Here is a 23573-nt window from a genome sequence, read left to right on the forward strand (position 1 = left end):
AGCGTGACAAAAGGGAGGGTAGGAAAATATGGGGGGTATATTTTGAACAAATACTATATACCTGCATGAAGACTTAAGAATAAATCCGAATTTTAAAAAGAAGTAGGTATCAAAAGGGTTGCAGTCTGTGAGTTGTTTTGAAGTTGTCTGAAAGCAAATGAAAGCTTTCACACTAGATGTGGACAAAGGGGATTTTAAACACAATGAGCTGAGGCAGGTGGTAGATAGCTGAGGAATGTGTGTTTGCATTTCATGTATTCTTTTGTGGCTTGATTTGCTTAAGTATAGTCTTCTGCTTTCACCCAACATTTCTGGTGAATGGATTTATGCATATGCAAATGTGAAATTCACCTCATGCTCTAATTATTTTCTAATGTATTAATCATGGTAGAACAAATATAATCTAACCAATTCCCTTTTAAGATAATTTCAGTTAGCTTTATTACTGAGTCCTGAACAAAAGTGCAATGCTACATAATATTCCATTATAAAATAACACATTTGAATTGCAGACTGGCTCTTCTGTGTCAATACCTTTCTAGACTTTGTACTTTCACTTCTTGTTTGCTTATGGATTGAAAACTCATTTTTATGGCCACATACACTATCATTAAAAAGATAGACTGGCAGACTGAAAAAAGATATAAAGATTCCAGAGCCAAACAGGAACTTTCTTTTTTATTATTTACTATTACAATCTATAACACAACTGATCTTTCAAGCAGATAATTTAGGGCTGAGGACTATAGAATATTATCCTGCCCCTGACAACTTCTGAACAATTTCAGAATCTTTTTCATAGATTCTAATACTTCAAAATCTCTAAAAATTCTCACATAAATAACACTATTAAATATTTTCATAGCCATATTCTATCTCTAATCACCTAATTCTTTACATATTTTTTCTGAGTTATCACCTTAGTGCTTATTTTAATAAAAGACTATGTGCATTAAAATGTGGTTCAATCGATGTTCTGACTAATTAATTTCGGGGTTGGCACAAAACTGGCCCCAAGGATACTGGCAGTTTGTATGATTCTTGTCAGGAGGAGAGAGAAAACCCATAGACAAGTTGTTCCATATGGTGTCCATGAGTTCTTCCCTATGGAGAATACAATTGTTGCTAAATAGATGAGGAGGTCAGTCAACTATAAAGATTTTTCATAAACCCACCTTAGCCTTAGGCCTGAGTAGCTCTTATAGTCATTGGGAATGAGCCAAGTGGGAAAAGGTTTTATGATTATTTTATGTATATATAAGATTGTATGGGATCATATAACCCATACAATTCATATAACCAATTAACTTTCAATTCCTACAAAATAGTATTATATGGATCAAAGTTCAGCAAATTTTTTGTGGAGATTGACACTAAATATTTCATACCTTGCAAGCCACATAATGAACATTCCAACTGCTACACTCTACCAGGAGAAGTGCTAATATATAACACATAAACAAACAGGCCAGTCTGTATACCAATGAAATGTTATTTTCAAAAACAATGTGGGCCAAAGTTTGCTGACCCCTGCTTTGAATTGGTAAGTTTTTTGTTTCTTTTCTTTTCTGTTTGTGTAATGGAATCTAAGGGCTGTCTATGAAAGAGTCAGAAAAAGAGACCTGAACTACCTGTTTCAAATAGGGCACTTTTTATTTTTATATGTGGACTTTAGTGTGAAATTAGATTTTATTAAAAGTCTCATTTTTAATGCAAAGAAAAGCTTGAAACCTACTGCTTTGAACTGAACTTAAAACGTAATGCTTTAAAACTCAAAAACAGATGTTTCAGGCAAAATAAATGCATCTTTAACATCTTTTATAAATGATGATGGTTAGTACACATGTTTTATCGTTCCCAGCAGTTAGCTTTTCCAAGTATTTTTTAAAAGCATTTATATAGACAATTCTTTTTTTTTTCTGGTCTTTTTTTTTTTTTTTTTTTTTTTTTTTTTTTTTTTTTTTTGAGCTCCTGTTCCTGTCTCAGGGAGCCCAAGAGTCTCTTGTTTTTTTTTTTTTTTTTTTTTTTTTTTTTTTTTTTGAGACAGGGTCTCCCTGTAGCCCCAGCTGACCTGCAACTCACTATGTAGACCAGGTTGGCTTTGAACTCACAGAGATCCACCTGCCTCTGCCTCGCAAGTGCTGGGACTACAGTATACAGACAATTCTTATAGCTCCAAATATGTTATCAGTATATCATCCCTATTTCTCATTTTGGCTTTTTTTCTGAATATATGTTTAACTTACCTTAGAAAGTCCAAGATGAGTGGCATGGCATATTCAAATAAAACTCCAAACTAGGACTCCTTCTAACCTTCAATGCCAGATTGTAAGCTTGTGGAAGACAGGCTCTAAGTTGTCTTCTCCATTTTTTAATTGTCCTCAGCACTTTAGAACACTACATGAAAACAAATAGTACATGTTCACTGAATTGAAAGCTCAGTTTCCACACAGAGCAACATAGCATTACAAAGGTTTTTTAATATGTAAAGTAGTTAGTTATACCTCTGCAATATACATAAATAATTTTAAGGAAAATATAAGTTCACTGTTAAATAATTGGGAAGAAAATAAATTCATGTACTTACATCTTTTAAGAAACATATATTTTATGAATATAAAATCTTTCCATAATCCATAAAGGAAAAAGCCTGTCTTCTATAGTGAGTGAAAAAAGAGTAATCAGAAATGTATTTTTATACCTAGGAAATCTTACATATTTTTATTAACTTGGGGTTTTTCTTTGTTTTTGAAATGGGTCTTATGTAGTCCAGACTGGCCCCAAACACATTACATAGCTGAGGATGACTTTGAAATCTTAATCTCCTTCCACCTCCCAAATGCTAGCATTTGCAGGCATGGACCACCACATCCAGTGTTATTAACTTATTTTAATAGACAAATAATAATTATGTATATTTGGTGTGTATAGTGTGATGTGTTGATCTATATAAACACTGTGGAAAGATTCAATAAAGCTGTATCACCTCACCAGCTTATATTTTTGTGGTAAGGATAACAAAAATTAAAACACAAAACCTAATAGTTATTAACTTTTGACAAACGTCATACTTACACAAGAATTCACACATCTCTTGTCTGAACTTTTGAAATCCACAAAATTCCTGAAACCCAGTTTTTGTTTCGTTTTAAATAAATTTATTTAACAATCAAATTATTTATCCTAAACTTATTTGGCATTAGTTAACTGAGTGAGGCTATACACATACAGTAGTATTTGTTCACCCCATATAAACTATTAAGTTCTGCTGCAAAGTATTTGATTAGGGGTTTATCCCAAACCCTCTGGAATGTTACAGGATCTACAGTAAATGGCATTTAAATTTATGCAACACTAGACCTTGCCTGGGATTGGATTGCTTCACAATACCTTTAAACCCCATTCTAGTCTCTCTGAGGCTATGTCTCTGGTCCCAATCCAGTCTCTTTTGCTGCCATCTTGAGTAACTGTTGAGGCTTCACAAACATCTCCAAGAGCCTATTGTGACGTCAGTGGAAGATATAAATGTGCCATACGATCATACTGAAAGTCAGTATTATTACTTTGATGGCTAACGAATGACTCTGTTTAAGAAAGAACATCTCAGTTTTTCAAAAGTATCTATTTTAATCACTGGACATTGGACAATCGAAGATCTGAATTAAGTTACTCTCTTGGCTTTGCAATGGTATCTACTCAATATGTATTTGCCATTTGGCTGATGTATATCTTGAACAATATGCAAGTATTTCTCTCATACCGTGGGTAACGACCGGTAAGTATGGAGAAAAAGTAACCGGAGGCCGTTACTTTTTAAAAAATTATTACTAGAGGCTCAGCACTAGCAATAAATCCACCATTGCTCTTTGGAAATAGGACATTCCCCATGTACCTCTTAGGGACCCCATCCTTAGATCGTCTGGATCATATGTAGGGAACTCAATTAGGAATCCTGCAGTCAGTGACTTAAGGCGTGGCCATCCCTACTGGCTAGAGGTAGTGGCCCTACCTGCCAAAACCCTAGGGTGGGATATTTCAGAGTTGGATAAGGCGACACAACAAATACCAACCAAAACACGCTCACGATAAACAGAAACGTCTCAAAATTATCCCTCTCAAAATGCTTCTCTTCAGAACTGCCGTTAGTAGAGTTGGTGAATAATACACTAGGCAGAACCCCACCTAAGCCGGGCGTGCACCCAGAGAGCCTTGGCATCTGGCTGCTTCTGCGCAGGTCCTAGACTCCTCCCCTCAGAAGCCTCTCCGCCTCCCTTCCCCGCTGCTTCCGGGCTCCACCGAACGCCCTCACGGCGCTTGCGCCGTTTTGATTGGCTTCTCAGGCCTAAGTAATCCAAGCATTGCCTCTCTGGGACCGCCCCCGCCACCTCTTCCCCCCGCCCCCGCTTTACCGGCCCGGCTCGAAATCTCGCGAGGGTAGGTGCGCGTCGGTATTTTGCGGGCAAGTAGCTCTCCCAACAGCTGTAATTGCTGTTGCGGGAGAAATTGGGACTGCTGTCGCCAGCACGCCCGGTGTCCCCCACAGAGAAGAGTCACAGCGTCTTCTCCGGCGCTTCTCATACACCTATCACCCGGCGAGCCGGCCACAGTCCCTGGACCCACTGCCGCCACCTCAGGCAGCCGTTCTGAGGGTCGTTCCCGCTGCCCGGCTAAGTGAGGGTGGCTCCCAGCCCCTAACCGACTTCTCACTCCGCGTAGTCTCTTCCCTCCTCAGCGTCGCCGGGGATCTCAGCACCCCACAGTCTCGCCGGCGTGGAGGGACGAGGAGGAGGGGACGGGAGAATCACCCTTCCTCCAGGCGGCGCCTGCCCCCTCACCCGCGGGTGTGTCCTATAAATGGCGTCGGAAAGCGACACCGAGGAATTCTATGATGCCCCTGAAGATGTGCACCTAGGGGGCGGCTATCCTGTAGGGTAAGTACCCGAAGCTGTGGTCCAGAACCTGGGCATCCCAGTCCCCTGCTTCTCCGGCCCCTCCCTCTACTCTCCCGAATCCCGCTGTGTCCGCCGCCGCTGTTCCTCTTAGCCTCACTTGAACACCTCGAGACCCAAACCTGAGCCTCCCGAGGGCGCGAGAGTTGAAAGAGGCAGAAGGAGTCTTCCCGGCGGAATGCCACGGCGACTTCCTCTGGAACCCCTTTCTGATCTGGGTCAGTCACGGACTGGTGAGCTGTCCGTGTCTGAGAGGCAAAGGATGTATTTGCGGGGCTCAAAGCTTACCTTTTCATCTGTTTTGGCCTCAGGGACCATGGATTAAAATGAACGGTAGCAGGAGAAGAAATCGCACTGCCAAGTTGTTTTTTTAAACCGCTAGTTTACCTATTGATTTCCGAGGTAGCAATAACTCTTCCCTATTTGCCATTCACTTTTTCTTGTCAGAAACGAAGTGGGGAGAAGGCTGGGTATTTGCTTAAGGAAGTCCTCCAGCCAATGTGTTCTACATCAACGGTATTTTACAAAAATAGCACTTTACTGGAAGCCGGAGGAAATTGTAGACAAGATCTTTACCATTAGAGAGAATGATGTGGTCTACAAAGGCAGGCAGACATAAAGTACACAGCTGGTTACAGATGTACAAACAAGTGCTGAGTAATCTGGTGCTTGGAAGGAGAGCCCAGCTTTTTGCCCTTTATCTAATTTTGCAAGTTATTTTACGGGTGATTAATATGGGTAACTGAGTAGGAAGTTAAGTAGTTGGAGTCCTTCTCTGACCAGGACTTCGACTTATCTCCTCCACTTTTCAAAGTTGGAACAGTGATTCAAAAAAAAAAAAATGATTTCACAGACTCAGCTCTTAACATGTCTGGAACTGGAAGCAGTGAAATACATACGTGTGTATATATATATGTGTGTGTATGTATTTATATATGTAACATATATATATATATATATAATGCTACAAGATCCTGAAAATAGGTAAAATTTGTATGTTTGTGTATGATTCTTAGAGTTGAACTCTGTTCAGTTTTCCTATTTACCCTGTGGAAGAAATGCCATGTTTGAAAGAAATAAAGTTATTGGTACATTTTAGAAGTTGTTTAAAAATCTGATATATTTTATACACAATATCTGCCCCAGAAGTTACAGGAACAGAATGAGAAAGAAATGTATGTTGGAAAGATTGCAGACATGTGTTCTCATGAGCCTGTCATTATTATGAGATTTGGGGTGATAAAAACCTGCTTGAGGTGGAACTGAATCTCCTTGCAAGAAGTTCGGTATCCAGTCCAAGTTCATAAATAGATAGTTCAGGATAGAACATACATTTAGATTTTCAAATATATTGGATTTCGTTAAAATGAAATGTGCGTAGGGAAGGTTGTCTCCCTTCAAAGTAGTGTGAACTGTCAATTCAGAATAAACCATTTAGCAAGTACCTTTGTATTTGTGTATTTGAGTTGGGGGGAAGAAATAACCAGCTCACACTACTGTTAACAATGACAGGTATGTGAATATTATTGTTCTTCATTGAATACAATAAGTTTAATCTAGAAAGGACAGTTATGTCAGGATCTATGTAAACCATTTAGGTCAGTACCTGACACAGAAAAAACATTCAAATCTTCATTTTCTTTCTTGATGTTAGCAGTTTGTTAATGTTGTGCAGTGCCTACTTTGGGAGGAAGTATACAGAACTTGGAGATATTTTACTTACCTAAACCAGATGAGTCATTATGATAGACTTGCTAGTCACTTCTTCCCCTGTAATAATGTACCTTCTCAAGCACTTTATGCTTTGATACTTGGTGACAAATTTAGTTGTTTGTTTTTATTTTTGGTTTTGCTTTTGAAATAAAGTCATTTGAGACCTAGGTTCCTAAATTTAACTCTAACTTGTCTAAATACTGAGCAGGTTGAGTGTAACAAGGTTTGTTTGGATTATATGGCCTTACGCTGTATTAGTGAGAGGATGGAGGAGAAGACACGCCTCTGGAGAATTGCATGTGAAAACAATTAGCAATATTGAGAGGACAGAAAAAGGGTTGCATCATTTATATTTTCCTCCATTCTTTGTGGCATATTTGGTTATTTGCATAAGGTCCTGTGAGCAGACTTGGCTTGGCAGCTAACAGCTTAGAAAGTCAGTGAGAGATCTTGATTTCTGAAGACAGGTGGCATCTCTAAATAGTTGATCATCAGAAATGTTTTCTGTTCCTTTAGCATGGCCTGCAGTGGCATACCATACAGACTCAGACTCTAAGAGACTAATAGAGTGAATTTGTCCACTGAAAGAAATGTTGTTTGTCTGTTTTGGGAATACCCAGCCCATTTTACGAAATGTAAATGTAGTAAATGAGTAAATGTACTAAACTGAGTAGAAAGTTGAGATTATTTTACTTAAGTTGTGTTAATCAGCAGAACCCAAATACAGTCTGTTTACTAATATTGATTTATTTCTTGCGTTTCCCATCTATGTTAATCTATGTTTTTGAGAGCAAATTTAATAAGCAACCCAATTTTTATAGAGTTTGAGCCCAATGCAGCTGCTTTTCTGTAGTGACATATCATCTCTTACCCAGGTTTGTAATATATATATCCCATTCATAATGTTTTGTTTTTTTTTTTTTTTTTTTTTTGTCTTTTTGAAGCAGGGTCTCCCTGTAGCCCCAGCTGTCCTGGAACTCACCATGTAGACCAGGCTGGCCTTGAACTCACAGGGATCTGCCTGCCTCTGCCTCCCAAGTGCTGGGACTACAGGCGTGCGCCACCACGCCCGGCCCCATTTATAATGTTTTAATGTGATTAATACTTTAAGTCCAATTTCTCTGTCCTTTCTCCATTTTTACATATAAGAAGCTTCAGGCTTAAAGAAGTAAAAAAAATGGTTCTAGGAGAAACACCTTACAAGTAGCACAACTGTGATTTGAAACTACCTCTTCACACGCTAGTCCAGTATTTTCTGTCCCACACTGTATGGAAGGGTCTTCTCCCAGTAGATTGAAGAATACAATGCTTTAGTACCAACCTTCTAAATTGGATTGATACATCTAAAGTCAGCAGCCATAACTTTTCAGTTCTCTTGACTAGAAATTCCCATTTTCTCTTTCAAACATCTGTATTTTTGTTTTGTAAAATAGGACTTTTATAATGTTGTAGTCTGCTACATCTATAAAGAACAGCTAGCTTAGTGCTTATAAAATGTTTTAAGACGAAAGAAAGTGGAATGTCCATGATGACACACCAAATTAATAACAGAACTAGATCCTAGATCAGTTTTACAATGTGGTGTTCTTTTTGCCCTGGTGCTTAATAGAACAGGAAAGGGCAGGAGGAACTTGGTAGAGTAGAAAAGAGCCCGACACTGAGTCATCACATTTCCTCAACTTTAAATTGAGATTACATTTTGAGAACAGTTTCAACTCTAAATGTCTGTCGATGTATTGAAATTCAGTTGTGTTTTTATTGGTAAGCTTTTGTTCTTGGGAAAAATCTATATCGTGTATATGTGTGTGTGTGTGTGTGTGTGTGTGTGTGTGTGTGTGTGTGTGTGTATAGTTGAATTTTACTTGTTTTTGCTGCACTGGGGGTTGAATTCAGGGTCTGATGAGTGGTAGAGGCAAGCCCTCTGCCACTGAGCTGTATGGCCAGGCTATTCTTAAATTGTTTTTTGTTTTGTTTTGTTTTGTTTTTACTTTGAGGCATGTCCGCTAAGTTGCCCAGGCTGGACTGGAACTCAGTCTGTAGCCCAGGCAGGCCTTAAACATACTGTCCTGCCTCACCTTCCTGAGTAGCTGGAATTACTGGCCTGTTCCCCAAGCTCTGGCTTAAATATTTTGATACCATTTTAATTTAACAAACTTGATGACTTTGGTACATGGTTCAAAACCTGCAGATTTAAAAGTATTTACTGCATAAATTATATATGAGTTAAATGCCCCTTTTAACTATAGATTATACCTATATATTCTAAAGGCTTGCACTGAGCATCTGTTATAAAACTAAATGTAATATTTTGACAATTTTTTTTGAGACAGGCTCTCCTGTAGCTCCAGCTGGTTGGGAACTTGCTATGTAGACCAGGCTTGCCTCTCTTTTACAAAGATCCACCTGCCTCTGCTTCTCAAGTGCTGGGATTAAAGGTGTGCACTACTACACATGGCTCTCACCATTATTTTTTAGTGGTAGCCAAAGTCCTAGACTAACTAGACCTCAAGGCCTTGGAAGAGGAATAGAATTGTGCAGTTTAGGATAGGAAGGGACTAGAGATCATTTAGCCCAGCTTTCCCACTTAATTGAAAGTGAAACCTAGACTTAGAGGGGGAAACTAACACATTGCTTCTTAGTTTGAACTAGAACCCATATCCCTTGATGTTTTCCTATCTGGATGAAGAATAATAGTGGGTAGCCCTGTTACAGGTTTTTGACACAGACCCTATTAAGTCAGGCCACTAAGGTGGTCTACTTTTAATACAGCTGTTCATTGTTTACCTATTAGAGGACATTGACTGTTCTAGCATTCTAACTATGGCTCACTAATTTTCTTTAGTCAGAATAAAAACCAGTGATTCAATAGCTTGTCTACCAACAGTGTATATTGTTTTGCTCAATTTTAAGGGTCTTGTTAGTGTTAACAGCAATTTACTGTTTCTAGGTTGGAATAACAGCAAAGTTTTGACTAAATCATGAAAACTGAGATCAAAGTATGTGAAAAAATAGTTGTAGCAGAGCATAGTGGCTGCCACATGTAATCCTAGCAATCTAGAAGCAGAGGTAGGAGGATCACTGCAAGTTTGAAGCCAACCTGGTCTACATAGTGAGTTCAGGCCAGCTAGGGCTACCTAGGGACATGGCTTTTGGGAAAGAATGCTTGCTATACAAGCAAGTGGACCTGAGTTTGAATCTCTAGCACCCACATAAAATCTCTGATGGTCAAGTCTGCCATAACCCCAGTGTTGGGGGTGGAAACAGTAGGTCCCAGGAACTTGCTGGCCAGCCAGCCTAGCCAAAATGGTAAGCTTAGGGTTCAATAAGATACCCTGTCTCAGAAAATAAGGTAGAGAGCCATACAGGAAAACACCTGCTGGCTTTTTCACAGGCACACATACACAGGAAATTTTTCTAAGATTTAAAAAAATTATTTTTATTTTATGTGTATTTGTGTATTGCCTGCATGTATGTAAGTGCACCCATGTCGTGCAGTGATCTCGGAGGACAGAAGAGACTGTCAGATCCCCTGGAACTGGAGTTACAGACACTTGTTAGCTGCCATGTGGGTGCTGGAATTTGAACCCGGGTCTTCTGCAAGAACAGTCAGTGTCCTTAACTACTGAGCAATCTCTCCAGCCCCCACACAGGAATTTTTTAAAGAATAAATTGTATAACTTTCTATGTTGTTTGAAAACTCAGTTTTTCCCTTTACTTAGGCACCAGAAGCATTTTACCTTGAATTGACATTTTGTGTGTGTGTGTGTGTGTGTGTGTGTGTGTGTTGACAGTGTCTTGCTATATAATCCAGGCTAGCCTCAAACTCTTGATCCTTATGCCTCAGCCTCCCTAGTGCTGGGATTAAAGGCATGTACCACCACACCCACCTCAGCACAAGTTTTTATTTACAAAATATTTGTGTGTTATAAATTATGTTAGGACAAATTCCTTGTAAATGGCTATTTGAGCTAGGCATGGCAACACACATCTCTGATCTCAGCACATGGTAGATGAAAGGAGGATCAGTTCAAGTTCATCCTCAGCTATATGGTGAGTTCTAGGCCAGGCTTGGCTATATGAGACCCTGTCACAAAACAACAAATTGTTATTTGTTCCTGAGTTGGCATTCAGTCATAGATTGTGTTGATTACTGTTGACTCTCTGGATAGATAGAAATCTATTTATTGGTGCTGTTTTATCATACTCCTGTAACATATTGAAGTGGAGAAAAAAAACCTCTACATATTAATTAGTAAATTTAAATTCTAAATTTAGTGACCTCCAACTGTCTATTGGTGACTCATGGAGGTAGGACAGTTGGTAGCAGTATGGCAATTTGGAGATTCATACGGAATCTGTACAAATTCATGTAAATTGAAAACTTTAATATTTTATGGTAATCTACTTATTAAAATAAGATAGATTAAAATGTGATTATTTTTAAAATGTTAAAAACCAGGGCTGGAGAAGTGGCTCAGCAGTTTAGAGCACTGGCTGCTCTTGCAGAGGACCCAGATTCGATTCACAGCACCCACATGGCAGCTAACAACCATTCATAACTCCAGTTCCAGGGGATCTGACATCCTCTTCTGACTTCTGCAGGCACTGCACGACACATGTGCACTTACACACATACAAGCAATATGCTCATATACATTAAAAATAAAAATGATAAGTAAAATATTTTTAAAAAATAAAAATGTTAAAAACCACACTGCTGGTATATGCCTGTAATCCTAGTACTTAGAAAATGGAGGCAAGGGGATCATGAGTTTGAGGCCAGCTTAGGCTGTGTACCAAGACTCTGTTTGAAAAAATCCAAACTAAGTCAAAGTAAAATGTTTAAAACATTGGTAGTTATATAAGGAAAAAAAGTTCTAAAAACTGCGTGTGTGTGTGTGTGTGTGTGTGTGTGTGTGTGTGTGTGTGAAAGAGAGAGAGAGAGAGAGAGAGAGAGAGAATGAATATGAATATGCAGGCCAGAGGTTGATGTCAAGTGTCTTCCTCACTTGATCTTTACCTTATTTTTAAAGACAGGATCACTCACTCAACTTCCTGGAGCTCACTGATTGGGCAGGACTAGCTAGCTACGCAGCAAGGTCAGTGATCCTGTCTCCCCAGGACTAGGATTATAGACCACCATGCATGTCTTGTGGGTAATGTTGATGTGAAATCAGGTCCTCATGCTTACATGGCAAGCACTTTACCAAATGAGCCCTCTCCTCAGCCCCTCCTAAGTGGTGGTCTTATAGAACAAAAATTTCTGATTTTTGACCTATAACCTTGGCACAACAGTCAATATATTCTATTCAGTTCATTGTTATAACTTTGACGAAGTCTGATAAATTTACCAAGTGAGTCTGTAGAAGGAGCTGCTTGTTCCCTCATGCTCTGGCTACAGTTTTTGTAGCTACTTTCTGGGATTGTAAATAACGGAAATACAGTACAAAACAGTAGTATGAAGAGTTCCTGAAAATTGTGGTGCTGGAGATGGAGGAGGTGAATATAGCCCCAAGCACCTAGTGCAGAGACCAGATTATGAGGCTGCCTCCTGTGGCCTGGAAACTGAGATAAGATCAATAAATCCCTTCATTCAGTTTTGTCATCGACATCCAAATATGCAGTGTGAAATAAGTAACCATTTCTATAAGAGATTAATAACCTGATAAATACTTCAATCAGTGCTTAACATAATGAAAATTGTGGCTACTTTATGGTACCGTATGATCTTGAATTTGGTAACCTGTGTCTCTGTTTTCTGTTCACAGACAGCTAAGCTATTTTCTGTGAACTTTGTTTCATGAAGTCTGATCCCCTCCTGCTTTGGGATATTCTTCAGCTACACAGCTGCATCTTTAATTGGTTGGCTTTCTTGCTCTTCACAGTGGAATTTTATTATCCTATTTCAAATTGAGCAATCTTATTAGCCTTTCATCTCATGATTCAAAATGGAGGAAAAAGCACATAAGACATAATATGGATTTCATATGTTATGGCAACCCCAGTGTTTTTCCCCAATCAATATACAAATTTTATCTTGGTTACTATAGCAACCAACCTATTATTTTTCTAGCTCTTTTGCCTTCTCAAAGATACTGGGATTACTGTATGTGTAATCAGGATCTGTGAAAGTGCTTCAGGTCTCAGCATTTTATTACTAGCTGCAGCTGTCTAGTAGTTTACAATTTGGCATCCCATCAAGGTTAGCTGCTTTCAAGCCCACTAAACCTTTTTGTCTCCAAGAATGTGTAAGTAAACATTTTAAACATACAGAATTAACAACAACAACAAAAAAAAAACATGTTCAGGCAATACAGTGTTTTTTCCCTAAGTTTCAGGGTTAGCCATTGTCTCGAAGATTGAATGCATTGCATCACTGACATCCATGTTTAGCCTCTTGTAGCATCTATTAGAATAAACTTCACAATCAAAGGTGACCATTTAGGAAGTACATTAACAAAAAGGTTTTTGGATATGGTATCATCACTAAACACAGCGAAATACCTTGAATGAAATCATCTTGATTCATTAGCAGTTACCAAATAATCTTTTTTGTTTTGTTTTGTCTTACTCTTTTTTTTTGTATTTTTTTATTTATTATTTTTATTTTCTGTGTGTGAGTGTTACGCCTGCATGTAGATAAGTGCACCCATGTCATGCAGTGCCCGCAGAGGACAGAAGAAGGCTTTGGATTACCCTGGAACTGGAGTTAAGGATGGTTTGTAGCCGCTATGTGGGTGCTGGGACTCAAACCTGGGTCCTCTGCAAGAGCAGTCAGTGCTCTTGACCACTGAGCCATCTGTCCAGCCCCAATAATCTGTTTGTTGTTGTTTTTTTTTTAACAAAAATGATTCCTATACACTGTAGGAAGAATGTTGAGACTTTAGATGAATTTACTCTAATTTGAGAAAATGTTAAGAAATTAGAAAAATGTCATCTTTCTTTTACAGCCTTTGGATAAGCAGGAAAACACTGAGTAATTATATGGATGTTTGAGATTTTCATTGAGTTCATGTCATGTATGTTTTTTGTCTTCTAAAAAAACTCACAATTTATGTAACTAAAATTAGCTTAATAGCTTTAAATAAATACATTTATCTTGCTAAAATACAAAACCATTTAATCAATATTTAGAACATTTGGCTTGTTTCTGTTAATACGTGGTTCTGTACTGATGCTTATTAATATTGAAAGGTATAGTAATAACTTCTGACTATGCACAGCTGAGCTTTAGACTTAACTGAATTCTAGGTGGTCACACTGTTGCTGACTTAACCAATATTGATGTCATTTCTATACATAACGATATAAGCCATTTCTTTTTAAAATGAAAATTGTGGTTTTAAAAACCAATACATAAAAATGCACATATGTCTGTGGTACAATGTAATGTTTTTATACATGTATATATTATGGAATGTTTATCACCATTTATTATTTTTTATGGTGAAAACATTAAAAATCCTTTTTGGGGCTTGAGACATTGCTCAGCATTTAAGAGCACTGGTTCTTCTTTCAGAGGACCCAGGTTCAGTTCCCAACACCCTCATGGGGGCTAACAACCATCCAAAATTCCAGTTCCAGGGCATCAGTCACTCTCTTCTGGCCTCTGAGGGCATTGCACACACAGGTGCACTTACATGCATACAGACAAAACACATATACACATAAAATAAAAATAAACTCTCTTTTTACAGCTTTAAAAAATACACAGTATTTTGTTGTTATTTGTAGTCACCCCTCTTTGCAGTAATACACCAGAATTTCTAGCTTCTAATTATAACAGGCACTAATCTAGGTTACCCCATTCTTCTTTCCCCCTCTGTTTTCCCTAAAGTCTGGTAACCATCACTTTAAGAGACTTACTTAGTTGGGTTCTATATGAATGAGATCATGAAGCACTTATCTTTCTGGGCCTGACTTATTTCTCCTAACAAAATGATGTCCATTTCCACCAAAGGTGTCACAAATGACAATTTTTATCATTTTTTATGACTGAGGAGTATTTCATTGTATATATGTGCCATATTTTCTTTCTCCTATTATCAGCTAATGGACTCTTAGGTTGTCTTTTTAAAATTTTTATTTACTATTTTTATGTGTATGAGTGTATTACCTGCATGCATGCAAGTGCACCCATGTCATGCCATGCCCACTGAGGTCAAAAGCAGGTGTCTGATCCCTTGGAGCTGGAGTTATGGACGATTCTTAGCCATCTTGTAGGTGCTAGAAATCGAACCTGGGTCCTCTGTAAGAGCAGCCAGTGCTCTTAACCACTGGTCCATTTCTCCACACCCAGGTTGTCTTTAAAAAAAAAAACCCAATAAAAACCTCTTTATTATGTGTGTGCACATGTGAATTCAGAGGAAAATTTTCAGAGTTGGTTCTCTCCTTCTACTTTTGGGTCCTGGGTATCAGACTCAGGTCATCAGGCTTAGTGGCAAGCACCTTCACCCACTGGCCATCTCACCTGCCCAATAAATACTTATGGTGAGACCATTCGAAGGAAGATCAGATGCACTCTGGATCCAAATGCCACAGTGCAGGGAATCTTGTGGTGATGATCAATCCTCAAAGCAAAGCTGGAATTGCTAGGGAAGCATGCTCCAGTGACTGGCAAGAGGACATGACTCCAGGCAAGGATTTCAGAGGGTTAGAGTTCATAATGGCAGAGGAGGCATGGTGGCTGAGGTACCTGGAGCAGAAAGCTGAGTGATCACATCTTCAAGCAGAGCAGATTATAATTTCTTTACTATTACTATTGTGAACAGTAAGTACTGCAGTAGACATGAGAGTAGAGACATGTGTCTGGTGGATTGATTTCATTTCCTTCGCAGATATACCCAATAGTAGAATTGCTGGGTCATATGATAGCTCTGTTTTTAGCTTTTAAGGAAACTGAATACTGGTTTTCTGTAGTAGCTATACTAGTTGACATTCACATCAGTTGCATATAAGGATTCCCTCTTCTCTGCAGCCATACCAACCCTTGTTATTGTTTGTCTTTTGTGTACTAGCCATTCTTACTGGGATGAGGTAATATTGCATTGTTGTTCTTATTTGTGCTTTCCCGACAATTGTGATATTGGGTATGTTTTCATTTACCTGTTAGTCATTCATATATCTTTTTTAGTGAAATGTCTGTTTAGATCGATTGCTCACTTTAATGCATTATTAGGGATTTAATTTTGCTGTTAATTTGAGTACTTCATAGATTCTGATCATCAACTTTGTCAGATATATAGTTTTCATTTCTTCCTATTCTACTAGTTGTCTCTTTATTGTTTCCTTTGCTGTACAGAAGCTCTTAAGTTTAATAAATCCTATTTTTAAAATTTGCATTTGTCTTTTGGAGTCCTAGCTAAGTCCTTGCTTGTGCCAGTAACTTAACAGTGCTTCTCTATTTTGTATTCTAGCAATATCAGAGTTTCAGATTTTATATTTAGGTCTTTAATCCATTTTCAGTTGATTTTTGAAATTGGTGAGAGATATGGGTCTAATTTCCTTCTTTTAATATGCAATTTTCATAGCTTTATTTGTTGTCCTGTCTTCAATTATGTTCTTAGCACTTTTGTTTTCTTCTAGGCTCCTGTTCCATTCTATTCATGTATTATGCCAGGACTGTGCTGTTTGAATTAAAAGGTAGTGTGATTCTTCCTGTTTGCTGTTTATGCTCAAGACTGCCTTGGCTGTTTTGGTGTGTGTGTGTGTGTGTGTGTGTGTGTGTGTGTGTACATAGAAAATTTTTGATATTTAGTTTTGGTTTTATTGTTTGTTTGGTTGGTTGGGACAGGGTGTCAACCCTGTATCCCAGGCTAGCCTGAAAATATAACAGTATAGCCCATGATGGGCTCAAACTCAGACAGTCCTCCTGCATCAGCCACCCCCCGCAAGTGCTGGGATTACAGGAGTGAAGCATTATACCTGGCGCCATGGAAACTTTATGGTGATTGTTTCTCTTGTTCTCTAAGGAATGTCATTGATATTTTAGTAGGGATTGCATCCAACGTGTAGATTGATTTAGTAGTATGAAAAAAAATATATATATATTTTTTTTGTCTTTTAGAGACAGGGTCTCCCTGGAGCCTCAGCTGGCCTGGAACTCACTATGTAGATAGGCTGGCCTCAAACTCACAGAGATCCACCTGCCTTCTGCCTCCCAAGTGCTGGGACTAAAGATATGTGAACAGTAGAGTTCCTTTATTTTTTTAATCAATGTTTTATAATTTTTAATATGGTGCTCATATTTTGGTGTTCAGTTTTTGTTTTTTGAGACCAGAGTCTCATGTAGCCTAGGCTGCCCTCACCATATAGCTGAAGATGACCTTGAACACTTCATCCTCCTGCCATCTTCCAATTGTTAGGTTCCACATCTGCCACCAGGCCTCATTTACAGAACTCTTTCACCTCTGTGCTTAAATTTTATTCCTAAGTGTTTTTTGTAGCTATTGTTAATGGGATTGCTTTCTTGATTTTTTTTCAGATAATTCACTTTTGATAGCAATACAATTTTTGTGTATTTATTTATTTAATATTTTTATTTTGTGTGTATGTGTGTATTGCCTGCATGTAGGTAAGTGTATCCATGTCATGCAATACCGGTGGAGGACAGAAGAGGCTGTCGGATCCCATGGAAGTGGAGTTACAGACAGTTGTTAGCTGCCATGTGGATGCTGGGATTCAACCCAGGTCTTCTGCAAGAACAGCCAGTGTTCTTAACCACTGAGCAATCTCTCCAGCCCTGATTTTTGTATATTTATTAATATTTCTTAAAAAGGTCTCACATAGCCCAGGCTGGCTTTGAACGCCATACATAACTGAGAATGATGTTGAACTTTTAGTCCTCCTGCCTCCACTTCCTGAGTGCTAGGATTCGAGATGTGTGCCATCATTCCCAGACAGTTCTTTAGAATTTTGCTTTAAGATATTGCATGTACTTTTCAAAAAGTATTTATCTTTCCAAGTTAGAAACTTATTGTTGTATACTTGTTAGTTTATTCTTTGGGTAGTGTAATTACTAAATTCTCTTTACTTCATTTTTTAATTTAAATCATGATTTGTGTGGTTTCATTTAAAGAGTAGTATATCTTATCAGAACCTAGTTAAGTTTTGATAATGCTCCAAAGAGAATTTCAGTTGCGCAAATAAATAGACTTAGGAGCATAAAGTTTTCCTTTTGCCATCAAGCCTCCTGATCCTTATATTTTTAAAAGAAGGGATCTAGTTTTCAAAATATCAGGGTATGCTACCTGCTCTGTTTCTACTTCAAATAGAGTAACCATTATCTTCCTATGCTGAAAAAAAAAAATCCTAGGGTAAAGCACAATATTTTTGAAAATTTCTTTTTTTCCCATGTAACCCAGTCTGGTCTTGAGCTCACTGTGTAGCCCAAAGATGACCTTGAACTTTTGATCCTCATACCTCCACCATCCAAGTGCTGAGATTATAGGTATGTACCACCAAGCTTGGCTTTAGTTTTGACGTATTCTCATGGAAAACGTAACAATTTTTTTCCATACCATAAGTTGTTCTAATACAAAACTCATTGAGCTCTGAATAATCTTCATAACTACAGATCAAACTTTCCAGAGAACCAATAAATAGTATATTGTACAATATTCAAACACACTTTGTCCAAAGCAGGCATTTTGATCACTAAGTAGGTTTAAAAGGAAGACTTAGGAGTGTTCGTCTGGCATTGCTCTTGAATTGGTAAGGATAGTTATACATGAAACTTAATTCTGTAGTCTTCTTTTAAATCTGTCCCTGAAAGTCTTAGGTAAAATAAAAGTAGGAGACTGAAGAAATCACATTTTGTTTATTAACTGTACTATTAACAATTTGATTGTTACAAATTAAAATGGCAGGTGGTACGAACATTTCCTCTAGTATAATTCCACTCTTCACTGCCAATTTTCTCCTTCCTAGGGTAGCCAATAGGATTACTGTTTTAAGATTTGCTAATGTAGCTATTTCTCGTCCTTTACAGTTGCAGTGATGGATGAAATGTAAAGGGCAAGGGACTTTGGGAAGGAGCAAGAGAAAAGTCAGTTAAATTGGATATAATATATTGATTAGTAAGTGAGATTAGATGGTGTCTCAGCTGCAGTTGGTTATTGGGTTAGTGAAAGATGGGTGAACTGAGTGAAGTAGGTAGCTGTATAAAGATGAGTACCTAGATCAATGAAAGCAAGTAGATTTGTCAATATTTTACAATAGGTATTTGATCTTTGTCAGATTGGCTTAAGTTAAATAGCTGAGATTAGTCTTTTTGTTTTTTTTTTTTTCCTTTCGGTAAATTTTACTATCTCCATTATGCCCACTCGTAGCTCTTGCTTCTGGACTTTTGCCCTTCACCTGATTTCCTGCCATAGAGAGATGGCCACAGTTGATGTGTTGCAGGAGCAGAAGGTTTAGGTGGGAATAGAGTTGGAGTGTAAGTATGTTCTATGCTGTTCCACTTCATATTTCTTTTTACGTTTGAATTTTGTGGTGGTCAGATCTCCACCCAGTCAAGCCCAAATGGTACACACTGGTTTGTGTAAGAGGAGGCAGATAAGGGAGGGGTTTGAGACAAGGAAACCCTGGAAGATGTTGACAGTTATTCTGCATTCATATCAGTTCCTTGCTACCAACCTTGTTTTTCACTGTGAATATGTTCAAAATAAGAAGTGTTATGGGGGGCTGGAGAAATGGCACAGCAAGAAGAACACTAGCTGCCCTTGCAGAGGACCTGGGTTTGGTTCCCAGCACCCACATGATGGTTATCAATTTTGTAACTGCAGGTCCAGGGAATCTGATGCCCCTTCTGCCATCCATGGGCACTGTATACATACACATGTATGTACTTATATACATGTAGGCAAAACACTCATATACATGAAACAAAAATTAAAAATTTTTGAAGAGAAATGTTATGTACTTCTACATGTTGTTACATACAAAGAATAACAAATGTCACAATACCAGCTAATGTTGGTTATTCATTTTCATAGTTGTTTTATGTATATAATCCCTTCCGAATATCTTGTAATTCTGTGAGATGGCACAATGTGAGATTAGCAGGATGATTATTAATAAGTCAAGACGGTAAGGAACCTTTTGTATAGCCATCAAGGGGTAGAACTTTGCTAGCTTGTGGTTATTAGATGTATTTTGTACAATGGAGATTTAAAAGTTTAAGTTTGAGCCCACAAGATGGCTCAGTGGATAAAGGCTCTTGTCACCAAGCCTGAGTTAAGTCCTTGGAACACAGGGTGAAAGGAGAGAGCCAACTTCTCCAAGTTGTCCTCTGACCTACACATGTGTTCTGTGACATGCACATACCCACACATATATAAATAAATAAAATACATAAATAAATAAACAAACAAAAAGTAGTTAAAAAAAAACCTGAAATCTGTTTTCTCTACTTTTCTAAATGGTAACCATTTTGTGATGTTTTACATGTGATTCATTAGAATGACAAAGGTAATTATCTTACCATTTGAATATACATGCTGTTTAAAAGCAATAGAAAATAGTATTTTACTTTTCTTCTTAAGCACTGATGTAATTGATTATTATCCAGCAGTCAGATCAGAAAGTTGCTGTTGAAAGTACTGGAATCCTAGACTCCACTGCCTTTCAAGGAGTATGATTTTTGTTCCTAGGGGAGGTCTCCCTCAGAGTATAAGCCACTGATTTGGGCTGCCAGAGCCTCATCAAAGTTTCTGAGCTCAATTTTTTCTGTAATTTTTTTTATAGATTGTTGTCAGTTGTTTAGTCATGCACAGCAGTGTGTTGTGATTTGGGGGGAGGGGCTGGTTACAAGCCACTAACTAGAAACACAGTATTTCTTTTTTTCCTCCTTTCAAATGTGTATTCTAGCAGTGACAATGAATGTGTGTGGTAGTTACTAACAATTTTCAACTAATCAAACCTCTATTGCCTACCAAATAAATGGGAAAATACATTCCTGATAACTAGCTAACTATAAAATGTACATGAACAGAAATTACTATTTAAGATACAAGTAAGATTATGTAATCTTTATGATAAAGGGCTTAAAATTGGCCTGTAGAATGTTTTAAGTAGGTAAGCATTCTAGATAGTTTAGGCTTTTTCTAGAATATTTATTAAATCCTTAATACAGTCTTCATAAAAGAATACAGGAGTAGAAATTCAAATACATAAGCAGAAATTGAACTTGTAAACTAAGGTGCTTAAATAAACCTTACTGAAATACATTTGCTTTTGTATTCGACATTGAGAGAATATGAATAATTAATAGCCACCAGTTACACTATGATCTTAGTTCAATAGCTAATTTACAACTTCCTTTCCTCCCAAGTCTTTTATCAGCGTATAATAGCAGATATTCTTTATTTAAATAAATAATTGGGCCTGCTACTGCAAGGCTATAATCCCTACTACTCAGAAAGGGGGGAGATTTGCAAGTTTAAGACCTGTCCGTCCTAGAGAGTTCAAAATCCATCTGGGAAACGTAGTCCCTGTCTTAACATAAAAAGCAAGGAGAGAACATTTATCTAGCATATGGGAAGCCTAGGTTCAATCCTCACTAACATAAAAACAAGGTCTAGTTTGAGTTTTGTTTTTCTTCCCATCTTTGGTGATGACCAATGGACTCAGAAGAAAAATCAATAGTCTTAAATCTGAAAAATAAAACAACTGATATTAGGGTTTTTTTTTTTACATTTATTCATTTAGTGGGGGGAATCAGGTGGGTGTTGTTGGGTGTGCACCATGGCACACATGTGGGAGATCAGGACAATTTAGTGAATTCTCTCCTTCCACCGTGTTCTGGGAATCAAACTCAGGTCATCTCGCATGGTGGCAAGCGCCTTTGCCCGATGAGCGATCTCGTTGGCCCCTAGAATAGTTTTTAAAAAATGGTAGTTGTGACAGGTGCTTTAGAACACTAATTTTTGCTTAGACATTACGATCACTTCTTGAGATTAAAATTCCATTGACTGCTTTATATAGTATAAAATCATATTAACATTAACTTGATAAAGCATCTGAAATATGGCTTGCTGCCTAACATCATGTTTACTTACTTTAAAAAAGTAACCTACAAAGTGACTTAGCATGCTTGTATTCAGTATTGACTTCCCTAGGCATGTATACATTTGGTCATCAATTTCTATCTCAATTTTATTAGAAATTAAACCATTACTAGATCTAACTTTTATTCTAGCATACTTTGACAAGTTGGGACACTGTGATAATGCTGTCTCACCCTAGTGTTTTAATGTGGGTGCTTATTGAGTGATTGTAAATGTACATAGGACACGTTTTAATTTAGAATTTATAAGTAGGTCATGGACAGTTGCTTATTTGTTTTTCTTTTTTTATTAGATTCTTTTTTTTTATTATTTTTATTTTATGTGTATGCATGTATTGCCTGCATGTAGGTAAGTGCACCCATGTCATGCAGTGCCCGTGGAGGACAGAAGAGGCTGTCAGATCCCCTGGAACTGGAGTTACAGACAGTTGTCAGCTGCCATGTGAGTGCTGGGATTCGAACCCGGGTCTTCTGCAAGAACAGCCAGTGTTCTTAACTTCTGAGCCATCCCTCTAGCCCTCGTTTATTTGTTTTTCTATCATTTTGTCAATAAATATCTTTTATGTATATGGCATAAAACTATGTTACATAAATAAGTAAATTTGAAAGTCAGGTTGTCATTTTAGACAGGATATAGTTGTCTGAGGGACCATTTTTAAGTTTATAATTTACTTTATAGTAAACAGATACATATTTCACCAGAAAGTTCTTTTGATTTCATTAAAGGTTATTTACAAATAATGCCACCGGGGCTGGAGAGTTGGCTCAGTGGTTAAGAGCACTGACTGCTCTTGCAGAGGATCCAGGTTCGATTCCCAGCACCTACATGGCAGTTGACAATTGTCCGTTACTCCAGTTCCAAGGGATCCTGTGCCCTTTTCTGACCTTCTTGCACATTGCAAGACATGGGTGCACTTACACACATGCAGGCAATACATTCATACACAAAAAATAAAAAAGTAATAAATAATGCCACAAAACCTACTTTGAAAAATCACAGCACTATTGTGCCAGATTGCCTCACCATCTATTTCTATTAATGTCATTGATATTAGGTATTTTAGATATCTTCTACTTCAAGGATTTCATAGTATTTAAAACTTAAAATGATCAGTAATGCAAGTAGCAATTCCTATGTGTAGGATTCAGTCAGTTCCTATCATTTGATTACTGTAGCTGTATTTATTCTCAGATTTTTAATATCTTCTTAATAAAGTAGCATTGGCTGTGTCCAGGGAAATCTGAATGATAATTATCTTCTACTTCTTGGTTGAAACATGACATTCTAGGGTGAGGGAGATGGTTCAGTGAGTAAAAGTGCATGCTCTGCAAGTATGAGGACTAGAGTCTGAATCCCTAGAACCCACATAAAAAGCCAGCATGGCTGTACATGCCTATAACCCCAGCACTGGATGGTAGAGACAGGTGGACACAGAGCGCTCAATGGTCAGCCAGCCTACCTTGAAACTGTGAGTTTCTGGGAGAGACCCTGTCTCAGGGATATAAGGTGGAAAGTGATAAAGGAAGACACCCAGTGTCCTGCTCTCGCCTCTGCACACTCTTGTGTGTGTATGGTACACCATATATGCACATACACACCACACCATACATACATACACATTATAAAATGACCTTTCTTAGGAAAATAAGAGTAGATTCAGCTGATAAAAGGACTGTGAGAAAATGGGTATGGATGCTGTTCAGTTTTAGTATTGTTATTTGGATGAAGGTGCTTCTTGAGTTCCCCGTTTGTAGCAGGATAACATATTTTCATATTTAGCATTGCATAGGATCTGGTAATATGTTCCAAAAGAATATAACTAGTGATTGATTTGTGTGTATAT

General features: G+C 37.9%; 1 protein-coding gene across 1 annotated transcript in view; it reads left to right on the forward strand.

Moving 5' to 3' along the window:
* Positions 1–4411: 4411 nt before the first annotated feature.
* Wdr44 (WD repeat domain 44) overlaps positions 4412–23573 on the forward strand; it is a 101436-nt gene continuing 82274 nt past the window's right edge. The window contains exon 1 of the mRNA XM_008843864.2: positions 4412–4931. Within this exon, the coding sequence (XP_008842086.1) occupies positions 4855–4931 (77 nt within the window). The 5' untranslated portion in view covers positions 4412–4854. The remainder of the gene's footprint in view (positions 4932–23573) is intronic.

This window comes from Nannospalax galili, unplaced genomic scaffold (assembly GCF_000622305.1).
Source record: "Nannospalax galili isolate Female #2095 unplaced genomic scaffold, S.galili_v1.0 scaffold311, whole genome shotgun sequence".
Classification (NCBI taxonomy): Eukaryota; Metazoa; Chordata; class Mammalia; order Rodentia; family Spalacidae; genus Nannospalax; species Nannospalax galili.